The sequence below is a fragment of the Sander vitreus genome, chromosome 16 (genome assembly GCF_031162955.1).
Source record: "Sander vitreus isolate 19-12246 chromosome 16, sanVit1, whole genome shotgun sequence".
NCBI classification, from domain to species: Eukaryota; Metazoa; Chordata; class Actinopteri; order Perciformes; family Percidae; genus Sander; species Sander vitreus.
Genome location: NC_135870.1, coordinates 4,862,102 through 4,877,293, shown reverse-complemented (window position 1 = coordinate 4,877,293; position 15,192 = coordinate 4,862,102). Strand labels below are relative to the sequence as shown.

The 15,192-nt window shown below is 42.2% G+C and overlaps 1 protein-coding gene across 1 annotated transcript in view; it reads right to left on the bottom strand.

Annotated features, from left to right (window-relative positions):
- Positions 1-1,175: 1,175 nt before the first annotated feature.
- pitpnm2 (phosphatidylinositol transfer protein, membrane-associated 2) overlaps positions 1,176-15,192 on the bottom strand; it is a 55,882-nt gene continuing 41,865 nt past the window's right edge. The window contains exons 16-27 of the mRNA XM_078271295.1: positions 14,402-14,572; positions 14,163-14,294; positions 13,421-13,573; positions 13,066-13,311; positions 12,436-12,584; positions 11,407-11,523; positions 11,145-11,261; positions 10,875-11,023; positions 10,631-10,780; positions 9,704-9,887; positions 9,496-9,624; positions 1,176-9,038 (exon numbers count right to left, since the gene is read on the bottom strand). Coding sequence (XP_078127421.1) covers positions 8,673-9,038; positions 9,496-9,624; positions 9,704-9,887; positions 10,631-10,780; positions 10,875-11,023; positions 11,145-11,261; positions 11,407-11,523; positions 12,436-12,584; positions 13,066-13,311; positions 13,421-13,573; positions 14,163-14,294; positions 14,402-14,572 — 2,063 coding nt within the window. The 3' untranslated portion in view covers positions 1,176-8,672. The remainder of the gene's footprint in view (positions 9,039-9,495; positions 9,625-9,703; positions 9,888-10,630; positions 10,781-10,874; positions 11,024-11,144; positions 11,262-11,406; positions 11,524-12,435; positions 12,585-13,065; positions 13,312-13,420; positions 13,574-14,162; positions 14,295-14,401; positions 14,573-15,192) is intronic.

Here is a 15,192-nt window from a genome sequence, read left to right as displayed (position 1 = left end):
AACTTCTTTTGGGAAGAAAGAAGGTTGGTAGAAAGAAAGAAGGAAGGCAAGAATTGGTGGAAGATCGGATCAAAAACTTAGAAAAGAGTGACAAAAAACAGTAGAAGGAAGACGAACTTCAAAAAAAGTGATAAAAACCTTGAAAAAGGCGGAATTGTTTTTCGAAAATAGGAAACAAAAACTTCGACAAACTTGTAGATAAAAAGACCATAGTAAAAAAGGAAGGAATGGAAGGCAAGAACAGGTCGAAAATAGTGACAAAAAGCAACAAAAACAGCAACGGAAAAACGTAGAAAAAAATGCTCACGTACCCCCCGCCCCGCCTCAGCTACGGGTTTCAAGCTAAAATGGCGCACGTTCACTTACCAGTAGAATAAGTTCAGTCCGTCGAACACGTCGTTTATATACCTATGGTCGAACAGAGTGACACAACCGGTTAGCTTCAACCGCTGGCAACAACAGAAAACGTCCGTCCTTCGTAGTTCAACCTCCGCCCCATAAATCTACCAACAAACAGCCCGTTGCTGCTGCTCACCGGCCAGACTACTGCAGGCAACAACCATGGCAACAACGGTGTTTCCGAAGACTCACAGCTGGTTTATAACTCACAAGAGGGGTCACTTGGTTTTGTTTTTGTTGGCCATTATTTTGCGTCCACTGTTAAACTGTTCTTTTGCCGTTTGTTTGTTGATATGGACTCGTTAAACTTGACTTTCAACTGTTAAGGACTCATTTAAGTTAATAAACTACAGTACTAAAATTTAAATTTATACATTGGGGTTGAACTTTGGGTTTCATATTTGGCGGGTTGACTGCACACAAAAATATAATCTTTGTCAAGCTGCTACAGCATGTTAGCCTAATTAGCAGTTAGCACTAAATAAGGTAGCCTACAGCTGTGAACGTCATTAGTTTAATAGGTGTTTGGTCAAGTATTGGATGTATTAATTTTGACTAGATGATGAAGACTACTGTAGAAGAAAAGGGATGGGTAGAAAAGTATATTAGCTGTCGAGATCTTTTCATCAAAACCACAAATGTCGACACCAAAGTGTCAATATTTCATAACAGTCCATCCAATATTTGTTGAGATACCTAATGTATGTTGAAAATGTTGAAACCGACCAACAGACCCACTGTAGCAGGGCTCAAAAACTCACACGTACACATGTAGATTTACCGTCCAATTGTATTTATTCCACAGAACAGACAATGGTAGAGAGAGAGCCGGGGGAAGGGGGGGCGCAGGGCAGCCCGATCTGCCTGAACACATATATGAACTATAGGAGACATTAGTACCTACTGTATCCTCTGTCTGAAAACAACTGACTGGTGTTGCTAATCAAGTACACACAGTGCTTTTATCAGTTAATGTTATGAATTAAAAGGATAACACTTTCCAATCATGTAAGAAGAGGTAATGGCCTTTTGTATACAGGTGCTAACAGCATACAGAGAAATAATACTTTATTTTAAAGCCCCTTGTTTAGCATTTACAAGCACAATATTAACACTGAATAAAAGGGTTGTAACACTATGTTTGTAGTCAGTTATAAAAAAAAAAAAATGTTAAGTTAAAGTGGACAAAATAATGTCATTTCACTTATTTAAATATAGGCTAACATCACAATAAATCAACGCTGATACATTTCGGCAGAAAGCCTTCTTCAGAGTGTTTTAGAGAAGGCTCTACTGTAATTATATAACATGGTGTTATGTGTTACAGTATGTTTGTATGTGTTTGTACTGCTTATAAATGCTAAATAACAGGGTTCAAATAAAGTGAAATACTTTCAAATCAGAACATATCAAACTTGAATGTAATCTCTAAAACTGAGCTGAAGGTAAAGCTCTGTAGGTCTCGAAGCGTCTTATCCAAATGTGGCAAAAAAAATTGTAATATTCTCACATATAATCAGCAGAATGGTTTGATATATATATTTCATTAAACAGTGAGGACATAGTGGACAACTGGTGTATTATTGTTAAGCATGAAGGTTAAGTACTTCCAATCCAACTGGATGACATGCAACAGCTTGTTAAATAGAGCTGCTTCGTTTATGGGGTTTCACTTTTTTCATGCATCCATCACTGCTCACTGAAAAACCAGTCTCCAGTTATATTTCAAAGGTTTTGTAAAATACTACAGTTTGAAAAATAGGTACGGTAAGTCCTATAAAATGCTCAGCAGTTGACTGTTGTAAAGAGAGACAGCAGAGGTCAACAGTAGATCAGATACAAATAGTTTTCACGAGGTGTGAAACACAACTGCAGGTGGTGTGTGTGTGTGTGTGTGTGTGTGTGTGTGTGTGTGTGTGTGTGTGTGTGTGTGTGTGTGTGTGTGTGTGTGTGTGTGTGTGTGTTTTCAGACTGTGGATTGCCTGTAGCTTGAATAGAGCTCAACAGTGTGGTTCCGGAAGTAAAAATCACATTCATTTTCTCCATAAGGATTTTGATTATCAGCCATGATGTCTAAACCATCCGAGGTAGACTGACCACAAGCTACAAGGTTGTGAAAAGATAGTTTCTGCTCCTGTAGAGGCTAGAAGTCTGTATGAAATCAACCTTGTTTTAAAGGTCCTATGACATGTTGCTTTTTGGATGCTTATATATAGACCTTAGTAGTCTCCTAATACTGTATCTGAAGTCTCTTTCCTGAAATTCAGCCTTGGTGCAGAATTACAGTCACTAGAGCCAGTCCCACAATGAGCTTTCCTTAGGATGTGCCATTTCTGTGTCTGTAGCTTTAAATGCTCTTGAGGAGGAGAGGGGGGGGGGGCAAGGTGGAGGGTGGGGGTGTGGCCTTGACCAACTGCCACTTTGCTTGTTTTCAAGCCATGATGTCTCTCTCTCTTTCTCATGGGCGGGCCAAAATCTCTGGGCGGGCAAAGCAGAGAAAGGGGAGGTAACCTTTCCCCTTATGACGTCATAAGGAGGAGATTCCAGATCGGCCCATCTGAGCTTTCATTTTCTCAAAGGCAGAGCAGGATACCCAGGGCTCGTTTACACCTATCACCATTTCTAGCCACTGGGGGACCATAGGCAGGCTGGGGGAACTCATATTAATGTTAAAAAACCTCATAAAGTGAAATGTTCATGCCATGGGACCTTTAAGAAAAACATGTTTTATTCGCAATGCCATGGAGAAGTACTACACTACCCACAATTCTAAGCGCAACAGTGACGTCTCTGATTGGTGGAGCCCGCTGTTACGATGTCAATGTTTACTGCACCCGCGAGTGGCTATGGCTAGCTGCTACCATTGAAGTCTCTGATCATTTCTGTACCCAGTCTTGTTGTACCTTTGCCTTTTTTGCTGTTTTCAAAATGTTATTTTGCGGCAAATCAAATCTTTTATGGTCACGATTCATCTCGTAGCAGGTTGGCTTGGTTCCAGGCTTGTTATATAAACATTTAATGGAACGTCAATGGAGATATTGAATAATGAAAATCACTTATGGAACCAGAGCCGATCAAAAAGTGGGCGGTCACTGTTGAGCTGCTGAGATAGCGGGTTTGCCTGGCTGTGATTGGAACGATAATATTGCACTGCTAAAACTAAAAACCTTTCTGTGTTGGTCCGTTGTCTTAATGACCGCCAAAGTGACAAATAAAATGCTACATATTTTCAAATACATTTCACCTGAAATTTCCAGAGTAGCATCATGATCTTTATGTAAATAAATAACTCCTACATATACATCTTTACAGTATGTACACTGACAGCCATGGCTCCTGAACAACCAGTTCAGAATCCAAATGGGCGGACATTCAACTCAGCAGCCAATCGGCTAAAAGGGGAACAATGTGTTTGTAGCCAAAAATCTGCCACCCACAGCACAACAGAAACTCAATTTAAAAGTCAATGACTTAAAGAGCCTATTGTCCACGATTACAGCAACATGCTCGGCCTCTGCTCACAATTCAAAGATTAAAAAGACACCTTCAGTTTTCTGTCAAAGCTTTTCTTTCTCAGACATGGACAACATTATATTAAAAAGGTGCAGTCACCAAAAAGCATCAAAGTCCAGTCAAAGCAGTAAGCAAATGCTCTCAGTACACTTCTCCCCTTCTTACTATAATAGAAGGTTGGTTACAGTCTAAATCAGGGGTTTTCAAACTGTGCCGCCTCCCAGGGGGGGAAAGACAATGGGCGAGATGAAAGAGACAGGTGCATGCAGGTGTTCAGAAAACAATGGGAAGTTAGTTATCGTAGTTTTGTCTGCAACTGCTGTAGCAGGGGTTGTGGCACACAACTCATGGACGCTATAAAGGTACTTTAAGGAGGCTTTCACACCATTTAGTTCGGTTGAATCGGACTAGAGTTTGTTTTCCCCCTTGGTACGGTCCGTTTTGGGCAGGTGTGAATGCAGCGATCACACTCGGATGCGCACCAAAAGCGGACCAAACAGTCCTGGAGCGGTTAGTTTGTGGTAAGAACGTGATCTCGAACAGACCCAATTGCTGGAAAAACTGCGCATTTTTGGACTAAACTAGCTGCCGTAGTCAGCAGCGCTGTGCTATGATGACCAGGGCTAGTTGTCTCTACATAGTAAGACTTGCAAAAGTGGCGTGTTGTCTTCTGGCTTTTCTCCTCTTTTTGTCTACTTCCTTGAGTTCCGTTGGAATTTCCCCGCATGTTAAGTCTGACCAATCAAAGAGCAGTTTAGGAAATGCGTTCAAAAACACATCTGGTCAATGACGTGAATGTTCTCACGTGACTTGTTTTGCTGCATTTTGGTTCGTTTCACCAACTCATCAATTGATTCGGACCTGGTGTGGAAAGGAACTGAAACAGCTGATAAATGCTACAGTGTATAATGTTTTGCCCCTGGTCCAGACCAACTACAGATGTGAAAGCACACTAAAACAGTTGGTGCCCAATTGTCGCAAATTGCGCCATAATTCATACTCATTCTTGGAGTCATAACTCAGTCAAATCTTAACACAAAAACATAATACACATATCTTTAGATTCAGTCTGACTTACACTTCCAGGGGACCTGTGCCAATTAACATCCATAAGTATGCTTAGAAATCACAGAAAAAAAGACGCTTTATGTATATATATATATATAACTTCAGAAGTTTTCCTTAGTATCAACGTAATCCAGTGATAGTTATCTGTACATCTGTGGGTACATTACTGACTGGAAGTGCTAATAGCTAATCCGGCATACTTTTAATTGTCAAAATGTAAACAAATTTAAGCTTAAAAAAATGAAGCTCAAGCTGTAGCTTACAGCGTAACTCATGCGTCATGTTTACATCTCCCAAAGCATTATAGGAACTGAAGCTCAAAAACATAGAGCACGATGATACTCCAAATAGAAGTAAGACAAAGAGTAATAATATGAGGACAAAGGTGTCACACTTTGAAAAACCCCCCTGGTCTAAATACTTCTCCTCTAGGCCGGTTTACTGTTTGGCACATAAACTTAACATTATTTTCATATTCTGACAAAATGTACAGACTTGTGCCTACCTGCACATACAGTATACCCTGAAATGAACAAAATGTGTCATGCACTACAGAGGTGTCCAAATGTAGCAACACGAGATGGTAACTACAGTATATTTCCACCGTAAACTAGTGCAAAAAACAACAATGAGGTTACACAGTTGATTAACTACAGTATTTAGAGAATGATTTTGGCTTTCGTCAGGTTGAAGACATTGCTGATCACACAGAGAGTGGAAACAGACACTCTTGTGTGGTGTGGAAGTTGGGCATAAATAAAACAGCAGCATAGTAAAATGAAAAGGTACAACCACTCCACACATCCAAAAGCTTAAGCTTGTATGTGTGTGTGTGTATGTGTGCTGCTGCCATCCCTCTTCCCTAAAGAACTGTATGCATTTTATTGAACTGTGCACTTTACCCTCTGGACCGCTGATGCCCTGAAATACTCTGTTTTTAAAGAACTGATTTTATTTCTTATCCTATTCATTCTATATTCAAACCTTATCTTTTTTTTAATCATAGGCTAATGAATTACTGCCACTGCCATATTGCTGGTCCTGAGAGCGAATTTCGTTCTCTGTGTGTCTAACATGCTGAATGACAATAAATTGAATTGAATTATTAAAAGAAGAGGTTCTTAATTTCTCAAGTCGTTTTTAAAACAATAGCCTAGTTATGTCAGGTGCCTATTTGAACATTGAAACAGTTTTTGCTTGCTTTAATAATTTCTCCTCTTCATACTGGCCATTAAAAGATCCCTTCCTAATGTGCTTCCACTCTAAGTGATGGAGGACGAAATCCAGTAATCTAAAGTTATCTAATTCCCCTTTTACACATGCACTGCAAACCTGAATTTATCTAGACATTACCTGGCGGAGCTGTATGTGAGAGGGCAAATGTCCGAATTAGTTGGACCGGACATCTAACGGTCTTGACCCTGCCAAGTCCCAAGTACAAAGTTTGTGTAATCTCCAAATGAGCCCAAAAAGTGTGGGAATTTACAGCGAGCGAGTGGGCGTGTTGATGAAGTTTCTGTCAACTCACGCAATACCAACAGAAAACAAATATCCGAGGGTGAAGAAGGAGGCTGATTTACACGAAAAAAAGGCAACGAATACGTCCAACTGGAGATACAACAAGGTTGGGGAACTTCTGTCGGTACGGGCCGATGCCGGACTCGTCAGACAAATTCAAGGAAGGGCAAGAGACGGCTCGAGAGAAAAAAAAATAATTTAAATGACATGATTTCCGGAGTAAGGCGCATACTGTGATCTGATCTAATTTCATACTAAAAAGTCTATAGATTTCCACTTGATTTGACTAACTCACTCTGCTTAACCTTCACATTAATAAGTTTTTACACAGAACTATTTCATCCCCCATCACTTCCATTGGAAGCAAATTAGAAATGTTCTAATGGTGAGTATAAACAGACGGAACAACTGTTAATACTATACCTTCATTATTATTTTAAAACTCGAAAAACTGTGAACCTATGCTTTAATGAGGGAGGGTGGCATCAGCACTGGAAACTATATTGTGCACAATGTTTTAGTTTTTTGATTGGAGATGTAAGGTGGCTTCTTCCTCTTCATCTACATCCCATTTGTATGAAAATATACAGTTTAGTAGACAGAAACAACAACATGATGTTTGCTCTCATGAGGGCACCAGTGGTTTTCTCCACATTCACCACCGAAAGGATCGATCCAGTCTTTTCAACATTCATGCTGAATCACTACCGGCCCATTCTTCAGTCCGTTTGGTAAAAATACTGAAAGATTAAAAGGTCTCTGTAAGTGAAAGCTATATGGGAATAATGTCTCTGTCCCTCCTGGCATCCAGCCTGAAATGAAACAGGCTCCTCAGCAGAAACATAACATCCAATCCCCCATCCGTCCAAAAGAGCAAAAAGCCGGGGAAAACATCTGTCCCAGCAGCAGCACATGTGGGGAACAGAACACCACCAACAGGTGGATCAGAGGTATTGCAAGCAGATGAATATATAAAGGGATTGTTGCTGTGGACTGTACATAGTTTCAGTTGTTGCTTTAATGCTGCATGCCCTGTTTGTCTGCGGTCTGTTCCATCGGTGGAGCAAGTATGTTGTTGGATATTAAGGCCTTGGATGGCCCAGCGGCCACACTGAAAGGGATAATACTACAGAGTCCCCACCACACACACACACACACACACACACACACACACACACACACACACACACACACACACACACGGGGGAATGAAAACTAGCGTTATGTATTTAAACACATGTAGCATATTAGTGAGGAACAAAATTGTTCTGTGACAAAGACAAGTACTTTCACATCTGATAATTCATGATGATTATATTTCATGATTTTTAAATCCAGCTCCCAGGTTTTTAAAGGATAAGTTCACCCAAACTACAAAAAATACATATTTTCTCACTTAAGTTACCTCTGATTATATCTAGCCATGCAGACAATTTTGGTTTTATGTGCCCAACGGTCTGAGATGTCTGTCTCCACCTGAATGCAATTGTGGTGCTCATAGCAAGAAAAATGAGGCAGTCATCTCTGACATATCCAATCCTGGACAAACAAAACCAAAACTACCTGCATGGAAAGGTACCACAAGAGGTAAGTGAGAAAATAGGTTTGTCTTTTTTTGTAATTTGGATGAACTGACTCTGTATTCTACACTCTGTACTTATTGCCAGTCATTTCTGGGGCGAGTTGTTGTGTTTGAAACATGTTGTCGCCTAGCTGACAGTGGGACAGAATCAGACGTGAAAGCCATCGGCTCTTTGCCATGGCTGCCAGTTAACGTGCTCGGCTGTTTGAAGATGAATCTGGCTCTGCAGTTTGTCCTGAGCTCATGAGAGTGTGAATGTTTGGACAGTGTGTCGTTTACGTGTGTGTTTGGAAAGGGGAGGTGGGGTCCCGTTAGACAAGATTAGTTTAAGGCTTACAATATTTCATTTAATCCTTCCTCGTCATCTTTTTTGAATAGTTAGCGATGTATCCTATAAAAGTATTACTGTAAAAGAGTCATGCTACAGAAGTGTGTCATTCATGTTGTATCCGTCTCTGTCTCTTTCATTTCTAAAATACAAACCCTACATCCATTTTGTCTTCTTCCACCCTTCTCTCTTCTCTCTGTGTCTAATCCAGAGATCATGGTGGTTCAGGCCGGGTCCTTTAACACCACAGCTCCACCTTGAACCTTATTTCGGGCCGAGTAACCCTCCGCTGCCCTCCTTGGTGCTCCCGCTGCGACCCCAGCACCCTGCAGCTATACTCATGCTCCTCTGGGTTCCTGGCCCGACCCCTCGATCTCGCTCCATTTCACACTGGCTCAGGGTTCGCTCGGTCCGCCCCGGCTGGTTCGTAGAGGCCGCCCCCGCCACTGCGGGCTGCTGAGAGATGGTGCGAAAGATGTGATTGCGCTTGCGAAGGAAGTCTCCTCCGGCTGCGCCCATCCCAAAGCTGCTTTTACGGAGGACCATGCGGGTGCTACCGGACTTGGCGGGACGAGATCTCTGGTTGTACTCCAGCTGGGACAGGTGGGAAGCGTAGCCATCCGAGATGAACTGGAAGAGACGTACAGTCAATCAGATTTGTATGTATGTATCCCGACAGTGACTGAGATCAAACACATCTTCAGAGGCCCATTAACCCAATTACAGTAAGACATTTTACCCCAACAAAACTAAATCCTATCCGCATAATTTTAGTCACCTAGACTAGACACCGACAAGATTGCTGCAAGTCCGTTCAGCTTCAGTAAACCTGCCTTGAAGTGTCATACCATGCAGCTTATCCCAGCAACAGTCGAGATACACACCTAGCTTTACGTAGGCGAGTGAGAGGCTAAAATACAATTACAATTTTCCAGGACAACATAGATTACTTCCAAGTTCTGGCCATTTTAATCAATTTCCAAGTGTCACCGCATGGACTGCACAAAACAACACAACTATGCTTTGACTGTTTGATAGGGTGTAATGCAGTAAATGTATGCCTTTGCTATCAGGATTTATTCAGTACCTGACACTGGTGCTGCAATTTCTTCGTGGGCCTTCCCACTATGTAGATGTGTGACGGAGGCAAGCCGATAGTTGAGTACACAGATATGTCCTTGGTGGAGCCGTAGGCTGCAAAGATCCTCATGTGGGCCTAAAGAGGGAGGTTGACTTTTAGAGACTTCAAGGATTTTATTACATAGTGGCCTCAAACTCCCAGTGGCCTGACTTACCTCGTTGATGAGGCCTTTGAGGAAGTTGGCCTTGTGTCGGAGCGGGTCGTGAACCAGCCCGTCGCAGAATGAGACGATGCCGTGAGGAAAGTTATGCTGAGAGAGCCAGGCCACCACACGCTGCTTCTGCATGTCAGGACGACCCGTTACATATACTATCAAATAGCCCAAGTCCTGCCAGTACCTGCAAAAAACAACAACATAAATGTAGAGATGTTCCGATACCATTTCTTCTACCTGATACCTGAACCTGGGTATCAAAATATATAAAAAGAACACTAACTACTTAAGTAGAAAAAATAACAAACGACAATGAACACGTAGCAAATTTGAGGGAGCTACTGTCCCCATCATTTTACAGTTAACTGTATAATAAAGGTAATCTCTGAACCCATCGGCTATCTAACGATGATTTAGTCTCTGGTTACAACGGCTAACATTTCAGGAGTTCCGTTGTAGCCAGCTGATATCAAGGCAAAGACTTCCTCTTTTGTGTGCTGGGTCCGATTAGCAACTTAAGACTCGAGAATGGAGTTGGAGTTGAGAGAAGATGTCTCTATAAACAGATATCTGCATATGAATACAGATAAATACATTTTTAAAAAGCTGATGAAAAGCTAAATTGCCTTAAGACGAAAGCCGAAGGGTTCCAAGATTGCATTTCGGCCAATGCGTTCCGCCTCTTTTGCTCTCCACACAGACTGTTTACCTGCATGCACCCAAAGCCCGTCCAAACGTGATAATACAGTACTACACAGACTACAAACGGAACCAGAATGCTTCCGATACTCAAATCAACTTCCCGTTGCCTACAGATTATGCATTTATATGAAGATATCGGTTTACAGAGATTAAATAAAGGCACCTAGATAACCTGCGTGTATTGTTAAATAATTGCTAAGAGAGAGTTCTGGGTATGATCCTTACCTCACCACATCCACAGCTCCAGCTCGAACCTTTGGGTCGCTGCCCATTATAGACACACTGGCAGCAAATGACCCGTCAATACTGAATACAACAAACTCTGTTCCTCGTGGAACAATAGAGAGATAGCTGTCTGCAACTGTATGGTCGCCCCTGAAAGAGAAAGATGGAAGTTATTGTAAAAGGAGGAGATGCACAAGTAAAGTCAATGTTTTTGTTTACATGAAATAATAAGGACTTTGCATACCTGACAACCATTTTGACTGGATACACTCCGATACCCAGCTTTTGGCTCTCAGGGATCACATAAGAGACCCGTCCACTGCTGTTGGTGAGCTCTGTGCTGAAGTAAACCCACTCTCCAGAGGGAGGCTGGGTCATGATGTGGATGTCAATCTACAGGAAATGACACAAAGATCTTTTCAACGATGACACAGACTGTGACGCGACTACATAACTTGTCTTTTTTTTTTAATTTATTATTTTGTTTTCGTCACAGCTGAACGGTCGTCAGTACCTTTTCTCCAGTGAGGGTGACCATGTCCAGAGGGCCGTACATGAAACGTCCCATCACCATCTGGGCTCCGTCCTCCGTGAACACGGCGTCGTTCACTCGGTGGTTAGCTGTCACGTTCTGAAACGCAAAAGAGGATGACATGTCCATGTAACATTTACTGCATTTCGTTCAAGGGCATCAATTCCACTCACTTTTACAGTTTCATTTTAATCCAAAACACGTCTTGTAGGAAATGCACTTAAGAGGGTAAGAAAGATCTTACCCTTATTTTAACATGAGTCCTCTTGCGGAGCCATTTCTCTCGAGGTTTGGACGGAGTGAATTCAGACACTTCTTTACCATCCAGCTCCAAAATACTGGAGTTCTCGTGTCTCATTACCTAGGGAAGATCATTTATTTTGAATAAAAAGCACAGAGCCTTTTTTAGTCTATCCCTGTTTTTGTTTTTGTTTGGTAGTAAAACTTCATACATACAGCTTCTTCTCTCCTCAGCACGCCACACTTCAGCCGAAGCTAATATATGATGCTACAGTAGTCTGTCGTTGCAAAGTATTTAATTCAAAGATTTAGATTTTATTTTGGAGCTAAAGTAGGCACTTTCTCTGCTTGCTTTCTTTGTGTCTTCATCTGTATACTCTGGTTTATCACTGCAATGAAAATAAATGTTTTTTGTAAATGAGCATTAAACTTGCTGTAGCATCATGTTAGCTGGAGTGCTTCATTTCACTGAACAAGATATATGGCTTTGTCCTTTGCACTAAACTCTAGATTGTAGCTGTAGCTGAATGTGCAGGGCTGTGAAGAACTGTGAAAATAAAATCTATTTTATAAACTACAATAAAAGAAGAAAACTAGAAGAAAACTGGAACAGACTTCACAAATTCTGTAACCAAAGTATTTGAAATCATTAATTTGACCTGATGATGGCGCTAGATAAAAAGTCAGGAGATTAGAGTTAGTTAAAGTTATTACAGTGTATCCTGTTGAGAACATTATTATCTGTACCAAATGGCATGGCAATCATTCCGATAGATGTCAAGATATGTCACTAAAAAACAAATGTCAACCTCTCGATGGCGCTAGAGGAAACGTCAGGGGATCACCAAAGTCAGTTGGATTCATCCTCTGGGGAACATGAATGTCTGTACTAAATTTCATTGCAATCCTTTCAAAAGATAAGAGACCTCACAGTGGTGGGTCCCGATCGCCACTAGCATGGCTAAATATACGCTTTCAATTTAAGAATAAAATGAAATAAAATGTATATTATTAGCAGAAAGACTCTTTGAACCTGTCTGAGTAAGAAGGAGACAACGTCTGTAGATTCCCAGTAGGAGGCATGGAAGAGATGAGGCAGAGCCACAGTCGGAAACGCTGTCAGGGCATCAGGGCAGTACAGAGCGTAGTCCATCCTCTTACTGCCCCACCACCGAGAAGCAACTACAGCGGGGAGGGAACAAGGGAAAGGTGGAACAAAGAGAGACAGAGTGAGTTTAGGAATCAGTGCATCCAGCATCTTGATCTTTGTTTGTGGTGTGGTTGACTGCAGATCTACATTCTGCTCATCCAGAGGTGAACAGTTTAGGGTTATCATAAACTGGAGGAAGTTAAAAGAGAACAGTTTAAAGGGTTGCACTAGGAGGGTGAAGAGTTGTAAAGAGGTTTTGAACACACTCGCAAGAAAACAACAGCTCAGCCTCTGTAAGAACCTCGCCACAGTTTATTTCCTGTTGTTAAGTGGTTCTCATGAAGCTGAGGTTAAGAAAAGACTGCAGATCTTGTTTGTCATTTTTGTAAACAGGACTACTGAGAAAGACTTAGGGGAGAGGAAGACGCCAGAGGAGAAAGGAAAGAGCACAGGGGTTGAGGATAGAGACTGGCATCCTTCCCTCGTGTACTCTTACTACAGCTCCCAGGGTACCTTGCTCTATGTTCTTCAGCACCCCTGGTGACGGGGGTGCCAAGCTGATGTCTGTCTCAGACGTGACATCGGTGAAGTCAGAGGTCATGTCAGCGCTAACGTCCAAGCTCTGCTCATGCTCCACACCGTTGGGTTTCGGGAACACCTGACGGATAGACTTTCGCGACCGCAGAGACGAGCTCCGAGAGACAAATCTATTGTAGGGAAGAGCCAGCTGGGACAGCAGGCTGACTTCACGTTTGTGTGCTGAGGGGACGTTTGCAGGGAGGAAATGACAACGTCAACATATAAACTTGTCAGTTAGTCAGCTTGTAGACCAAGACTTGGGTCACACGCAGGTTAGAAGTCAACTCACTGGTGGCGATGTTGGAGGCGTTGTAAGCGTCAGCTAAGCCCGACACCTGGCTGGCTATGCTGGCCTCGCTGGCCCTGCGGTGACAGCGGAGGTGAGGGACCCCCGGTGATGTGGACTGGCCGTCCACAAAAATATGCGAGTGAAGAGAATCCGCTGCAGAGACAGAAGAGAGGCGTTAGTCATGTTCTTCACCGCAGAGATGAACAAGAAATATTCCAGTAAAAAAAAAAATACGATTTGGGTCTTATTTCTGCAGCTTTGGCATCATTTCTGTTGGTTTCAACACTATGAGTATGATCAGCGTGCAAGCACATACATCTTTGTAGTCCAGGTGCTAAGTCCAACAAACTGTGATTACTCCCTTTATCATAAAAATACACGTCTGAGTCTGTATGATTCCTCTATAGCTGACGAGCAGCCCCTTTGCTAATATAATAAAGTACAACTTTTATGAAAGCAGTTAACAGAGCTGTGACTCAGCAAAGTAATTGGCAGATGCTACAACAAAGTAAGATTGCTGGTTACCGTAGCTTAGTTTAGCATAAAGACTGAAAACAGTTTTCAGTCCGGTTTTCAAACCGGCTCTGTCCAAAGGTAACAAAATCCACCTACCAGAATCTCTAAAGCTCACTAGAACAGGTACATTTTAAAGAGTTACTGGATTTTCCTTTAGATACGTCAAAAACGAGAGGGCTAAAGAGAGCAACAGGACTGACAGAATCTAACAGAAACAGATACACACTGTCTGTGTGGAGCTGCCAGTTGAGGACGGGCACAGGGATGGAGGTCTCATTGACGGTGCTGTCGTGACAGCGGTGGGAAACTGCACCGATAGAATCCATCAGAAGCTGAGGGTTACTCTGCACGGTCTCAACTAGGAGGCCACATGAAGGGGGGGAAGAAAGAGATACAACAAACTCATCTATATGTAGTACAGCAGTGCAGTGAAATGTCTCCTGATGTCTGGTTGTGTGGACTCACCCAAGAGAGCTGAGTGTCCATCACCCAAAGGGAAGCGCTGGTAACGAGGGACACTAAAGGGAGGCAGCAGGTGGAACCGCTTTTCCAGGAGAGGCTCGAGGCGGGAGGCCGAGGGATCGGCTGGATGAAACAGGTTGTAAACCTGCTGACAGGCCGGACGCAGAGCAGACACTGGAGAGGGGAGAGAAACACAACGAGAGAGATTTAAGAAAGAGAAAACTGTTAGATGATACATTAAAACTATCACTAGGAACAAACTAACCCACTTTTATTTATCTCTGGTTGAAAGTTTCAGGTCTGTTGCACCTGTAACTCAGTACTTTTTAGGGTACCGACCAAATTATGTAGGTACTAAGATTAAAAGCAGGGAGAAACAGCTAGCCTGGCTCTGTCCAAAGGTTGAAAAATCTGCAAACCATCACCTCTAAAGCTCACAGAGAAATTATGAGTTCTCTGGAAAATCACAAATTATGGTAAGAATAGTATGATGTGTGTCTGTGACTTTAATGCCAAACAAACTACTGTATGTATAGTAAGAAGAGCTTGTAGCTTCAGCCTACCCCTTTGAGTCTGAACAAAAAAATAAATGGCTGAGAAAACTAATGGAACGAAAAAGAGAAACAAAGAACCTCCTATTCTGTGAACAACTTAAATCATACTGTATGTAATTGGAAAATAGTCCAGCTGTTAGCCCAGCAGCTGCAGGTCAGTAACCTCTCTCCTTTAAACCCCAAAGGAAACAATAGTTAGATGCGTAGCCGAATCTTTTTCATCCTTTGAGATCAGAAACA